General features: G+C 42.2%; 1 protein-coding gene and 1 pseudogene across 1 annotated transcript; both read left to right on the top strand.

Moving 5' to 3' along the window:
• The first annotated feature begins 594 nt into the window (after nt 1–594).
• Nucleotides 595–2,257, top strand: LOC102490279 (tandem C2 domains nuclear protein). The gene is given in 5 exon segments (XM_027770687.1): nt 595–949; nt 952–1,161; nt 1,164–1,622; nt 1,625–1,924; nt 1,927–2,257. Coding segments are annotated over 5 exon segments (1,542 nt in total). The 3' UTR covers nt 2,145–2,257.
• A 1,960-nt stretch (nt 2,258–4,217) lies between these two features.
• Nucleotides 4,218–5,224, top strand: LOC102490708 (NADH dehydrogenase [ubiquinone] flavoprotein 2, mitochondrial-like; annotated as a pseudogene).
• Nucleotides 5,225–15,672: the final 10,448 nt, after the last annotated feature.

A 15,672-nucleotide genomic window follows, 5' to 3' on the forward strand; every position in this document is an offset into this window, starting at 1 on the left:
TGTCTCTTTGTCTCTCTCTCTGTTTCTTTTTGTACCCTATAGCAAAAATCTCTGTAAACAAAACAAAACAAAACAAAACAAAACAAAACAAAAAACACCTGTATAGGACATTGAATGGAGCTTGCAGAGCTGAAAGTTACCTTTGGTGAGTCAATGAGTGGTAAGTGAATTCACATTTTTATACCCTTACTGTGGACTGTATAAACATTAAACACTTAAGCTATACTAGATTTGTAAAAAGTAATTTTTATTCTTAATAATAATTTAACCTTAGCTTACTGTAACATTTTCACTTCATAAACTTTTTCATACTTTTACAAATCTTGACTCTTTTGTGATAATACTTAGCTTAAAACACACATTACACAGCCTGTGGTGGGTTGAGATGGGTCGAGGGGGACTTGAGGGAACCAGGGCACCTCTGGGGCCAGGGCCTTGGGGCGTGGCCACACTAGGTGGCTGAAGTCAAAGTTCCTTCCCGCCACTGGAGGCAGAGCTCCCACAGCCTCCAGAAAAAATGTATGGCATTTAAACAGGTATAAATTTAGAGTGTATTTGGAACAAAGATATGAAGACCCAGGTTGAAAACTGGACATGAAGTTCTTATACAATTTTGTGTACTTGATTAACGTTAAAATCGGAAGGTTTTTTTTTTTTTCTGGATATTGGAAATTAAATGCAATAGCAACAGAATATATAAAGAGTTGCTGTAGAGGATGCTTTATGGAGAAACAGAAAAACAAATTTTCTGCGGAAAAAGACTTTAAAGCAGCAGTCTCAAATAGTTGAAATACTGGTGTCTGTATTCCTCCTTTGACTTCTGTTTCTGTAAGCCCGCAGGTTGGCTGTACTGGGGGTTATTTGCTTTCCAAATGACCTTATGATGGCAAAGAAGTACCATTTGTGGTGCCCAAGTTTAAGTTATCTTCTATTCAGCCCAAGACACAAGGAACTCGTCACATCTGGAAGAACTTGAAGGATCTGCCAGATCATCCTTTAGAGATGAAAAGGTTGAACTTTCCAGTTCATCTCAGCATGGACCAAGCTAGGGTATATACGGCCCATTCGACGTGTATCAGCGCAGTTCCCCTGAAGTGAGTTGGTGCCTTCCTCTGCCTGCTAACCCAACCAGACTGTCTAGATCAGTTTGTGATTTAAGGACCAAAAATGTCCTGGTTCTCCCCGGCTAAGCAAATCTATGTTTGATCTTACAAATTCATCTTAGCAATTCATCCAGAGACAGGGTTCATTGGCCTGTGTACCCAGTAGTGCTTCTTCAAGGAAAAAGTCTCAGGGAAGTAACAGAAGGCTAGATACAATTACTCTGTCAGGAGGTGAAAGAGATTTTGGGAGATTGAACGTGAAATTGTTTGGTAATTCTTCAGTAGAGCAGATCTGGATCACGGTTTTACAGTCCAGAGATTTAAGTAGGCCCTCTAGTTATGGAGACACTCCAACAGTTTCTATAAAAGGATTATTAACATGGCCCAAACCAGTGCATGTCAAGTCTTTTGCCAAGGAAGTTTCCCATGTTACTGAGCTTCTGAGAACTTTTGTATTTGCTATTAAACTCCAACATCTACAAACTGTCAGGCTTGTATTTAAGATTCAAAGTCAGACTCCTAGAAAACCACTGGAGAATGTCCACTATCGCTCAGAACTCAAAGCACACAGGAAATGGATTACTCGGTGGATGTAACACCATCTTCAAACATTTCTATTTGCTATGCAGAACTTGAACCGGAGAGGACTTGTTTTCAAGCAATAAATAGCAGGATTCAGTTACAAACCCTCCAGGCACAATACCTTCCAAGCTCATCAACACCCCTGACCTGGAGGGGTTTTGTGAAGGTGGCAATGTTTAGCTCAGAAGATTTGATTGATAAGAAGACACACTTACTGAAGGCCTCCAGCGGAAGAGTGAAAGGGAAGAGACGATGACTTTTCCACTCACACGCAATGAGAAAGAAATTGCTTTTCTCATTAAGCTTTATAGTTCAAGTTCTGTAAGAAGAAAACACTTTGTGGGCTAGATTTGGATAACTGAAGACAGTAATAACATTGAAGCAGCAAACCAGTGGAAAGAGACTGTTACAAATCCAGAAAAAGTTGTGATCAAGTGGCACAAACTGAATCCATCCTGAAACCATGATGTGTTAATTTGGTGAAGAATTTGCCATATTTTTTAGAAGACTTAGGATTACAATTTGCTACCAACGAGAAGAGACAAATCAATACATTTCTTAATGTATTTATGGAGGCCATAATTATAGTATATAATGTAGTATATAGTATATAATGATAGGAAACTAAACTTGATTTTAAAAAGTCATGAATTTTGTCAGAAATCCAAAGTGAAGGAAATGTTTTAAAACTGCCAAAACAGACAATAAAGTAAAAGGGTAATATTTTTACAACTGAATACATTATAAAGTCTATGAGAATGTCAACCATAGGTAGATATTTCTATATTATGTTTTTGATTTTGTTTCTTTTCTTTTTTTGGAGAGGTTTTTGCTATAGGGCATGTGTGCTCACCAGAGAGACAGAGAGAGACAGAGAGACAGAAAGCGAGAAATCACCCCCCGGTGGGGTGGGGGGGATGGCCACATTGCAATCCCTTCTCCTCCATTCTTCATTCAGGATCTTGGGTACGCACACACACACATGTGCCCAGCATGAGTTAAGCCCACGGGGTCCAGGACTCGAGCCACGGTCAACTACATGGAGTCCAGCGACATAGCCATTACGCTAACTGCTGGTCCCTTGCTTTTCTTTCTTAAGCTTTACTTAGGTATTCAAAGCCTAGTATATCAGGTCTTTGTCAGTATCATTATACAGTTGTCCCGACCCAGGGGGACAGCCGAACAGGTTTCCTGAGTGAAGGAGTGAGAGCCGGGACAAGCGGCGTAGTGTTACAACACGGAGACGACAGTGTCGTCCGTTTATTGTGGGCAGCATGGTACAGCACAGAGCACAGAGACGACGCGGGGTCACAGCTCTTCAGGGTTGTCCGGAGACGATGTAGTGTTACAACTCTTCAGGATCTCCCAGTTCGTCTCGAGATGATGCAGTGTCAGCTCTTCGGGATCTTCAGGGTCGTCTGGAGACTGCGTGGTGTTTCAGCTCTTCAGGCTCTTCAGTTGTCGTCTTCCTGGTCGTTGTCGTCGTCTCGGTCGTCTGTGTCGTCTTCTCGGTCGTCTGTGTCGTCTGGCTACTGTGGGCCGGCATCATGGTTATATACACTCTGGTGGGTTGTAAACGGTGGGCCGTGATTGGTTGTAAACGGTGGGCCCTGATTGGTTGTTAACAGTGGGTTATGATTGGTTGCTTTTGGACCAATCATGAGGTGCCGGATATGCAAATTTGAGGGATTCTAGTGGCCAATCAGAGCAAGGTTTCGAAGGTCAGGTTTTTGGAAGGGAACCAATCATGGTAATTGTTTGCTCTCTGAGAAACCTCGGCAGACTCGCTGGTGTGCAGCTTCCCACATACAGTTAGCAGACTTTAACAACTATTTCAGTATGATTGTATAATTGATTAGATCTTGGCTCCACTGTGTACCTCTTTCTATATATTTTCCTGTAGCAAAAATGAACTGAACCATTTTAACTATTTTCTTATTTGGGGAGCTTTTATGACCTGTGCTTATAATTTCTTACTCATAGGACATCACATTATCACTTTGTAAGCTTTTTTCATCTCCAAGAAACTGGAAATAGAAAATGACATTTTGACAAGGACAAATGAAAACAACAGAAGGTGGAAGTTTAATTGAAGACCCAAAATGTACACATTTTGCTGTTTTTCTCCGTCAAATATTGTACTCTTTATTTGGAGCTGAAATAAGTATCATCCAGATGTTCCATCCTAACTAGCAGAATTAATGAGTTTAAATAGCAAATTCAGTATTTTATGATGGTCACTTTCTTGTTTTTAGCTTTTAAAATATAAGTTATTCTGTAATTAAAAAAACAGATTGTCAGGGGTCAGCAGGTGTTATGGTGGCTAAGGTGCTGGATTCCCACATAGCAAACAGTGGTTCAAATCCCAGACCCACTGGCTTAAAAATCACAACAAATAAATAAACAAAAAAACAGATTGTACAGCCATATAATTTTTTCCCTTTATATCCTTCCTCTGTAAGTTTATTTACTTTTTAAACTTGTTTGCTAAAAACTGAGGTGTAAGGGGAAAGGTAAACAGCTTGGCCTGCCATGTTCTTTGCTGCACTCCAGGCCTGAGTGGCTTCCCTCACCACCCAGGGGAGAAAACTTATAAAAATTTGCATAAGGACTAGCGGATGTTATTGGATTCCCACGTAGTTGGCTGAAGTTCAAGTCTTGGACCCAGTGGCTTAAATTCACGATGGGCGCATGTGCGTGTGTGCCCAAAATCCTAAGAGGAGAATGGAGAAGAGATTGAGGCATGACCATCCTCCCAGGAGGTGATTTCTCGCTTTTTGTCTCTCTGTCTCTCCAGCAAGCACACATGCCCAGTAGCAAAAATCTCTCAAATAAATAAATAATTTGCATAAGACAACTGTGCAAAATGGAGCTGGGGAAGCCTTATTTGCACACAGAGGCACTCCCGAGAATAACCCAAATATTCCATTTGATTCCGCACCAGGAAACTATAAGATAGAGGCAATCGTAAAAAGCTTCCCAGAAGGGCATAAAGTGCCAGTCCTGGATTAGCACAAAGGCACAGCTCATCCCTATCTCTGCAATAAATGAGGTTGTGGAAGATTTTTAAGTGCCTCTAATGAGAGTGTATGAAGTGGCAACCTTATACATTGTGCAATCGAGAGCCACTTGGAATGTGTCACATTCAGATCTACACTACCACAACCTTGCGTGCTTTGAAACTCTGACAGCATGCTGGAAGCCATTCAGACAAAGCTTGGAATAACATATGGAGAGACTCCACCTGACAAACTTTTCACTCTAATGGAGGTGGAATGTTTAGGGGCCTGTGTAATGTACCCATGGTTCAAATAAATGACAACTACCCTGAGGATCTGACACCTCAAGATATTGAAGAAATGATTGATGTGCTCAAGGCTGGCAAAATGCCAAAGCCTGGGCCAAGTAGCAGGCGATTCTCTTGTGAGCTAGCTGTAGGTCTCACGTTTGATGGGACCACCCAAAGGACCTGCTCTGGTGTGCAAGCAGGCCTTCGACTTACACTCAACTGTGCTTATGTCACTGGAGAAATGAAATAGAAACCTCCCATCGGAAACTAAACCAAAGTTGAGCACAAACACACACACTAGCCGAGACCACACAGCGTCACGATCATCAACACTGCTGCCTTCCACTTCCACATCTTGTCCCACTGCAAGGGCCATGAGGAAAACAACACGAGATTCAACCAATCAGATTAACTAATTAATTAATTAGATCTATTTCTCACAGGAGAAAAATGAGGCCACCAAGAGAAGAGGTAATTGTGAGAGGCATGAGGCTATTGCCGGCTAACATGAATACCATATATATATATATATATATAGTCGACCATGTGGGAGTCCAGTGACACAACCATTACACTCACTGCTGGTCCAGAAATCCGCCCCCCCCGGGGAGATGGCCACGCCACAATGCCTTCTACATTCTCTCGAGATATTGGGCACACACACACACACACACACACACACACACACATGCCTGGAGTGAGTTTAATCCACCGGGTCTGGGACTCGAACTGCAGTCGACTACATGGGAGTCCAGTGACATAGCCATTACGCCAACTGCTGGTCCCTGTCTCTTTCTCTTTTGTTCTTTGTCTCTTCCTCTGACAAGCACACATATCCTATAGAATAATTTTTTTTTAGATATTTTTTGCTCTAGGGTGCATGTGCTCACCCGAGAAACGGAAAGTGAGAAATCACTGTCCCAGGGGCGATGGCTATACTGCAGTCTCCTCTAGTCTGCTCTCTGGATTTTGGGCACGCATGCATGCATGCCTGGTATGAGTTTCAAGCTGCTGGGTCTGGGACTCAAACTGTGGTTGATTACAATGGGAATCTGACACCTTAACCACTATACCACCGGTTGGTTATGCAAACAATTTTAAGGTAAATTATAGTAAATACATAAGCCATTAAGATAATCATTTATGAGCATGATCAAGTACTGTGTACTGTAAGTAATTGTCTGGTAGCGCAGAGCTTACACCAGCCCCCCGCCCTGCCCCCACACAGATGCGTGAGTATAGTAAGTGGCCTTACAATGTTCCGTGGCTGTGGTATCACTAGGAGATAGGGCTTGTTCAGCTCCATTATAATCTTACGGAATTTCCATTGCACATGCTGTCCATAGCTGACCGAAACTTTGTTATATGGTGCGTGACTGTTTGAGAGCCATCTATGCACTTAGCTTCCATGTATTTCCAAAAGCTCTCATAACTTCAGTACATATCATTTCTTACCCTCCCCCTCCAGGTTAATAGATTTTACACAAACACTGCTTTTACCTCCTGTGATCGGCTAGAAAAGAAATAGGTTGGGTGACTTTTTTTGTTTGTTTTTTTTTTAGAGAGTTTTTGTTGTTGTTGTTGTTGCTATAGGGCACTTGCACTGGCCAGAGAGAGAAAGAGAGTGAAAATCATCTCCCTCCCCCAGGGAGGGGGGAATAGCTTTGCTGCAATTCCTTCTCCATTCTCCTCTGGGAATTTTGGGCATGCACGCACATGTGCTGGTGTGAGTTTTAAGCTGCCGGGCCTGGGACTCGAACCACAGTTGACTATGTGTGAGTCCAGTGATGTAACCATTATGCCATCTGTTGGTCCCAGGTGGCTTTTTTTTTTTCTTTTTAAAATCTTTGATTCTTAAGAGAAATCCCCTCCACTTGGTAAGACATCCTACAACCATTCGTCTTCTCAGTCATCCCATTTAAGCTCTACTTGGGCAGTAACCATGAATGTTTGGTTCACCAGGGTATGCCCAATACCTCACCAGTGACTTTCACTTGGTGGACACTCAGCCCAGATCGAGACAGGCACTGCGAAGGAAACTAATTCTTCCTGTAACTCAGAGTAATCAGGGTTTTCAAGTAGAGTTGTTTTGTTGTTGTTGTTGTTTGTTTTTATTTTTTGCTATAGTGCATGTATGCTTGCATGAGAGAGACAGAGAGAGTAAGAGAGGAAAAGTGGGAAAGACCCTCCAAGGGGATGGCCCTGTCACAATACCTCCTCCTCCATTCTCCTGTTGGGATTGGTAGCACACAAGCACAAGTGCTCAGTGTGTTTTTCAAGGGCTGGGTCCAGCCTCAAACTGTACAATCAGTCAGGTGGAAACCAGTCACCTTACCCTCCACACCACTGGCTGACCAACAAGCAGAGATGGTTTTTCCCACCAGGGGACACTTGACAATGTCTAGAGACATCACTGGTTGTCACAACTTGGGGCCTGGGGAAGAGTCTTGCTGGCATCTGGGGGCTGGGAATGCTGCCAAACATCTGAAAATGCACAGAACAGCCCCTTCCCCACCCACCCACACAAGGAGGAGTTATCCAGTCCCAAATGTCGACAGTGCCCAGATGGAGGGAAATGCATCAGACAATCCTACAGGGCAGTTTCTCATCCTTGCCCCCCTCACTCTGGCCGGAGGTGACACCACCTACTGAATTGTGTTGCTCCCCACGGCTTACCTGCAGTGCAGGACTCTCATGAGGCCTTTTGTCTCTCCTGTCCCACTGCTCTGTCACTCCCCAAGCCAAGGATGGACGTATTTTTTCAAGTTTTACACACACATCTCCCCTATTTTCATTACCCATATCTATTTCCTGTTTGGAATCCATAAAAAAAAAAAAATAGAGTCCAGCTTTGAAGGAAGCAGGTGTAGCCTGACCCCTTCATGGGGTTTCTACACATGCCTGGGAAAGAAGGAAACCAGGACCCGTGCACATGCACCGTCTCCTTGGCCTGCTCTTCTCATTCCCTAGTGAACAAAGGGAGTGTCGACCTGCCAGAGACCCAGACTCCAACTGTACTGGAAGGCCCGGCTCTGCTCTCCTGTGACTCGTCACGTGATTCAGCAGTGAGGGAAGGACGCTGGATTCCTAAAGATCAAATTTCCTGAACAGAAATATTTGTGGGGAGGAAGAAAGCAAAAAAAGACAAGACACTTTAGTTCAGGTGCAGCATTTCGCTTTCAGGAAGGTTTTGTTTCACAGAACAGAGACAAGCTGAATTTAACCAAGCGTTAGAAGGTTGTGAGAAAATCTATATTTTTCCCCTCTATTGCTATGATTTCTCTCTATTTGAGAGACCACTTTTGAGTGGGTAATCAAGATTGAGGAAACTAATTGGCTTTTTTAATATATCTGATGTTTCACAAGTACTTTTGTATGTTGTGGTCTGTGCTAGGCCTGGAAATACAAAAATAAACCCCAATAATGCCCCAATAAACAATATCAACAATTAATTTTACACTTCAGTATCCATTTTTCTGTTTAAAAAACACAGCCAGGGCTGAATGATGGTGCAGCAGTAAAATGTGATATTCCGCAAGGATGATCCACATGGGAAGATTATGGGTTCATGTCCAAGACCTCCTTAAGTATTCCAGAGACAATGTGCCCGTGAACTAAGCTAAGGCTAGGGGTGAACTGGGGCACTGGGACACTGTTAGGGGCACTGCCACACTGTGTCTCTCTTGGTCATAGAAGAAAAATAAACTTAGAAAAACATATAGCCACAAACTGGGAGAAAATGCTTGCAAAATGTCTATATAATAAAAGATTGTTATCCAGAATTTATATTTAAAAATACTTAAAACCCAATAATATGTAAATGAACAACTTTTCTTAAAAAACGCAGGAACCAGCAGTTAGTGTAATGGCTGTGTCGCTGGACTCCCACGTAGTCGACCGCGGTTCATGTCCTGGACCCAGTGGCTTAAAACTCACACCGGGCACGTGTGCGTGCGTGCCCAAGATGTCGAGAGGAGAATGGAGGAGAAGGGATTGTGGCATGACCATCCCCCCTGGGGAGTGATTTCTCGCTTTCTGTCTCTATGTCCTATAGCGAAAACCTCTCAAAAAAAAAAAAAAAATGAGCAGAGGGCCAGCAGGTGGCATGGTAGTTAAGGTGCTGGACTTCCACGTGGTAGACCACAGTTTGAGTCCTGAATTTCACAGCTTACTTTCTTGCTCTTCCCTGTCTCTGTCTCTCTCTGGTCAAATTGAATAATAAATAAATAAATAAATAAAGTTAAATAAATAAATAAAAATGAGCAAAAGACCCGAATGATACTTCAACAAAGATGTACAGATGGCAAAGAAGCATATGAAAAGATGCTCCAATTTTATTATCCAGGAATTGAGAATTAAAACAATAATGAGATACCACTACGCAGCTATTAGAATGACAAAATCCACTGATAACACCGAACACTGGTGAAGATGTGGAGCAATAGGAACTCTTATTCATTGCTGGTGGAAATGGAAAATGGTACAGCCACTTTGGAAGACAGCTTTGCAGTTTCCTCACTAAACTGAACACACTCTGACTATACAATCCTGCAGTCATGCTCCTTGGTATTGACCTATATGAGCTGAAGTGAGCACACAGAACTCTGCACATGAATGTTTATAGCAGTTTTATTAATCACTGCTGAAACTTGGAAGCAACCAAAATGTCCTTTACTGGGTGAATGAACAAATAAGCTGTAGCACATTCATATTTTGGAATATTATTAAGCACTAAAAAGAAATGAGTTCTCAAGATATAAAGAGACATAGAAAAGGGTTAGCAGGTGGCGTGGAGGCTAGGAGGCTGAATCCCACATAGCCAATCACACAGTTCAAGTTCTGAGCCCAATGGCTTGAAAACACACTGAGAGTCTGTATGAGAATGCCCAAAATCTAAGAGGAAAAATAGAGGAGAAGAGATGGTGGCATGGCCATACCCCCCGCCCCCGGTGGGACTTTCTCACTTTCCTACTCTTTTTTTGTCTCTGTCTCCAGTGAGTGCACCCTATAGGAAAGAAAAACAAAAACATGTAAGAAACTTTTATTAAAATTGCCAGAGTGTATGTGTGCTTGCCAGGCGAGAGAGAAAGCAAGCACTCCCCAGTGGGGTATTAGCACGCTGAAGTATTTTTTTCTCTATTCCTTCATCCCACTAGGTTTTGGACACATGTGCACATTTGTCTGGTGTGTTTTTCAAGCTGCCATGGCCAGGATACAAACTGCAGTCATTCATCTGGGATCCAGCTGCATTAACTGCTGAACTATGGGGCCAGCCCATGGAGAAACTCAAATGCATATTTATAAAAGAAGTCAGTTTAAAGGCTATAAACTGTAAAATTAAACTCTATGTCATTCTGGAAATGGCAACATTATGGTGACGGTAAAAAGACCAGTGACTGCCAGAGACTGGGAGTAGGGAGAGATATACAGCTGGAGTGTGGAGGATTTATTAGGGCAGTGAAACTATTCTGCCTGCTACTAAAATGGTGGCTACATGTCATTATACATTTGTGAAAACTGATAGAATGGGACCAGCAGGTGGTGAAGTGGTTCAGGCATTGGACTCCCACATGGCCAACTGCAATTTGAGTCCTGGATCCAGCAGTTTAAGACTCAGGTCGGGCTCATGTGAGTATGAGCCTAAAACCCCAGGAGGGGAGTGGAGAAGAAGGAATTGCCATGTGGCCATCCCCTCAAGGGGTGATTTCTCTCTTTTCCTCTTTCTGTCTCTCTCCAGCTAGTACATGTGCCTTATGGCCAAAACTTTAAACTTTTTTTTTTTTTCAAACTGATAAAAAGCTTAACACCAAAAGTGAACCTTAGTGTAACTATGGATTTTGGGTGACAATGATGTGCCACTGTGGCTATCTGTTGTGATTAAAGGACTGCTCTGGTGTGGGTCATGGAGGGTAAAGAAGGCTATGTATAAGGTTGAGTGGGTGTGAGTATGTGGGAATATGGGAATTCTCTCTGCTTTTTACTTAATTTTGATGTGAACGTGAGACTAAGATCTATTTAAAAAAATATACCCAAAACCACTCTCTAAAGATGACATACGAATAGCTCAAAGGCATATGAAAATATGCTCAACATCCCTCATTATATGGGAAATGCAGATAAAAATAACAATGAGATACCACCTAACCCCAGTCAGAATGACTAAGATTAAAAAAATGAAAAATGGTAAGTGCTGGTGGGGGTGTGGTGAAAGGGGAACTCCTTTATACTGCTGGTGGGAATGTAAATTGGTCCAACCACTGTGGAGAACATTTTGGAGATTCCTCAAAAATCTACAACTAGAACTACCATATGATTCAGCATTCCTACTCCTTGGTATCTACCCATAGGACAGAAGAATACTTAATCGGAAAAGTGCTTGCACATTGATGTTTTTTGTGGCACTATTCACAATTGCTAAGTCATGGAAACAACCCAAATGCCCACAAACAGATGAATGGATAGAAAAACTGTGGCACATATACTCAATGGAATACTATTCAGCCATAAAAACAAATAAACAAACAAACAAACAAAAACAGAACCCTGGCTTTTGACAGGCTATGTCCCCACTTAATACATACCAAGTGTCCACATTCTGTGACTGAAACTAATTGACTAAAGGTTATAGAAACACAGTATATAGATGTAAATACCAGATATAGTGTGTGTGAAAGAGGAGGGTCTGAGGAAGGACATTTAGAAGAAAAATAGGGAGGCAAAGCATTAATGGCACAAAAAAATGTGATATTATCTGTTGAGGATATTTTGTAGTTTTATCAACTGTACTAGGGAAAATGTTCACCTGTTGAAATATCCATTTTGTAAGCCAAATAATAATGTGATTCATTCAATCAAACGCTATCCTTAACACAAATGCAAACGCTATCGTTAAGGCTAACGCAAATGCTAACGTTAACGAAAATGCCTAGCGCTAACGCAAACACTAATGAAACACTAACGCAAATGCTGGTGCAAACACAAGAGCTAAGGCAAACGCAAACGCAGGAACTAACGTAAAAGCTAACGCAAATGCTGACGCTAAAAAAAAATACACCCAACTATACGTACAATACATGTGCACGAGTAAGTTCAATGGTCTATTACAAATGGTGGTGATAAATTCTGCCCAGCGTACAATGGAAGCTAGAGAATGGAGTGGTCACGTGTGCCAGGTGGCAAGGGGACAATGACAGGAAAGACCTCATAGAGGACGTGGTGTCTAAATCAAATGTTGAAAAGAGAGGGTGGTCCAGTCTGATTGCCAGAAGACACATGTTCTAGCAGTGTGCAGTGTGAATTAGGACCTCTTCTAATGAAAATGCTTAGAAACAAACAGTTGATGTCTCTTAAATAATAAAAGAATTTATTGGAACATGTAAGTGAACAGACCAGGACTAAGCTTGCTCCAGGCTCAGACACAATATTGCTCCACTTCCCCATTTTGCTTCCTCTGCATTGACTAGTTCTGTTTCTTGCAAGACTGGTGCAGCTCTAGCACCTTCTTACTCTTCAGTTCATACTGTGTGGGGACAAAGTGACTAAGCTGACAGTGAGGGGAGAGCTTGTCTTCCAAGACCACTGTTTTATCAGATGCTGTGGTGTTGTAAAATATACAGTATATGGCCTTCCTCCTGCTTCCTGGCACACAACTCCAACAATCTATGGAATGTGTATGCTAATGAGCTGGTTGATGGCTGGCCCCCTAAGATTCTCCAGGATGAGGGTTGGTTGGTAGAGAGACCTAGACAGGATTAGAGGACAGAGACATTCAGCCCCACACCCAACCTCCAGGGAGTAGGGGAAGAAAGGCTGGAGATTGAGTTGGTCTCTACTAGACAGTGATTTAATCAACCATGCTGATGTCAACCTAAGAAGACTGAGGCAAAAATTAAGAAATCAAAGATGAATTTATACAGGCCAGATGAGGATGACTGAACACAAACCATCCAGGTTATCTGAATGAAGTGTGTCAAGGTCTTGCAGAATGTAGGGGAGTTTTATTTACTGGTTTATTTATTTATTTTAAAGAATAATTTATTTAATTTAATTTATTATTATTATTGAGATAGGAGTTAGAACCACTTACAGGTAGATAGGGTAAAGGCCTCAAAAAGAAGCCACTGTGTTTTTCTTTTTAATAAATAAAGTCTCTGTGTTTTTCCTCTATCATCTGATCAATGCCCAATATACACTCCTTTTACATGTCGCTAAGGAATTTATGATTCCTTGCTAATAAAGAAAGAAACAGAGACATTGAGCACACAGACAAGGTAAAGACCCAAGATGAAGTCACAGTGGCTAAGTTTACACAGCCAAAAGCTGGCTACACTTTGGGACTCGAAACAAATCAGAAACTGTAGCTAAGGGCAATGGTTTCTGTTTAGTAACTATATTCTAACAAAAAGTACAGAACACTATGGTGTGCTGAACCCACAAAGAATAGGGTAATAAATGACTTAGACTACCATGTAACTATTTTCCAAAGTCCACTTTCTTACCAGAAAGCCAACCTATTGTAGAAAACCAGACGCCCAAAGAGTGGAAAGTAGCACTTGGAGAGATTAGGAGAACTGTTTATTCCACAGTGGGCCAGGAACGGAGGAGTTAACAGTGAATTTCCAGACCCCACTGGGGGGTCTTGAGGGAACTGGGGAAGGGGGGATGTCTCAGGATGTTAGGAATGGGGAAAGGGCTCAGAACCAGCCCTGTGCAGCGTCAAAGGGAGGAAGCAGAGAAGCAGGAAGCCTAATCTATTCAAGGTACTAATATATTCAAAGTAATAATTTATTCAAGGTTTTTCAGGTTACCCTGTAGCTCTGGGGAGGGGCAGTAAGTTTGCCAGAGGGCAGAAACTTTAGGCAGCTATCAGCCCTGAGTTATTCATTAATTCAGGTCCTTCCATATTAAACCATTGCTCAGGTTGCTAAATAAAAACTCCTCTCCTCCAGTTTTTCCTTCAGCAACCTATTTGAGTCCCCTTCTACTACACTGGAAGCTTTTTTGTCTTCCCTGATAAACTCTGTTTTACTCTCCACTCTGTGTCTGAGTCTCTGATTCTTCATGAGCTTAGGACAAAAAACCAGCTGATCACCTAGCATTCCTATATCATTATTACTTTGTAATTTAATACAGGGCACATACACTCACCAGAGAAAGAGAGAGAGGGAGAATGTGATAAAGTGAGCCACCAGGTCCAGGACTCAAACCGTCGTTAGCCATGTGAGAGTCCAATGCCTCAACCACCATGTCACCTTCTGGTACCTTTATTTTATTTTATTTTAAAGTTTTTAATTACCAAAGGGCATGTGTACTCTTCTGTTGGGGGCAGGCGGAAGCACTTCTCTGCAAGGCATGATCATACTGCAATCCTGTCTCTGCCATTTCTCTGTCCTCTTGAGATTTTTGGCACGAGCTCACACATGTCCAGCATGTTCTTCAGCTGCTAGGGCTGGGACTCAAACTGTGGTGGACCATGTGGGATCCATCTCCTTTAACGAGTAGGATAAAGGGCCAGCCCTATAAGCTAGTTTTAAAGACAAAATGTTGCAAGTGTTGAGAAGGATTAATCAAGAGTTTTACATTGTCAAAAGTCATACTGAGGATTCTTGTTAGTAGTGATTGGCTAAATTCTATAAAGGGAGAAGGATGATCTTATGGTTGTTCTGGGGTCAGCACTGGAGTTAATATTTGTAAAAGATTAAAGGGAGAAACAATGGATTTCATGCTCAATGAGTAAATAATTCTCTTTGGAAGCAGGATGTGTTTTGTAGGCAAATAGTTCATGATCAGCTTTGTCCAGATGTGTTTACATTTTTCAATCTTCAAACTCAGGGAGTGGATGAAGACAATTGTTCTCTTATTTGGCTTTTTGTCATCTATAGGTGGATAAGAGGATGTTATTATTCTTAATATTTTAATTTGCCAGAGAGTGTCTGTGATCACCAGAGAAAGAGAAAGTGGGAAAGCATTCCCACAAGGGATGGTCATGCTGTAATCCCTTCTCCTCTACTATATCTCTCTCCTTTTAAGATTTTTTAAAAAACATTTTTACCATATGGTGCGTGCACTTACCAGAGAGACAGAAAGGGACAGCTGAGAGGGAAAGTGAGAAATCACCCCCTGCTCCCCAGCGGTAATGGCCATGCAGCAGTAACTTCTCTTCCATTCTCCCCCTAGGATCTTGGGCATGCATACACATGCACCTGGCAAAATTTTCAAGTCTCTGGGTCCAGGACATGAACCGTGTCTGCCCATGTGGGAGTTCAGCACCTCAACCACCACTTCTGCTGGTACTCCTTTTGGGATTTTGGACACACATACACATGTACCCTTGTAGTTCAAGCTGCTGGATCTGGGACTTGAACCACACATTTGGCCATGTGGGATTCAGTTGTCATGCCACTGGCTGGACTTTGAGAAGGGAACATTAAAGTAAAGTCCTTTCCTGTGTTTTGAGAGAGTAAAGAGACTCAAGGACAAATGTACCTTCCAACTGGTCACCATCAACATACGTAGGCCTAATCTCTTAAGAGACCTCCCTGTCCTATTTTGGAAAGGATGGGCTCTTTCAATTTTCTAATTTCATACTAACTTAGTGGAGCTTCCAAAAAATCCGAAAAGACTTGGTTTGGGAAGCTTCTGTCCCGACAGTGGAACACGTGGAGGATCCTGGAGAGAGGCGAAGCCAGAGAGGGCACC

This window comes from Tupaia chinensis, unplaced genomic scaffold (genome assembly GCF_000334495.1).
Source record: "Tupaia chinensis unplaced genomic scaffold, TupChi_1.0 Scaffold000147_1, whole genome shotgun sequence".
NCBI classification, from domain to species: domain Eukaryota; kingdom Metazoa; phylum Chordata; class Mammalia; order Scandentia; family Tupaiidae; genus Tupaia; species Tupaia belangeri.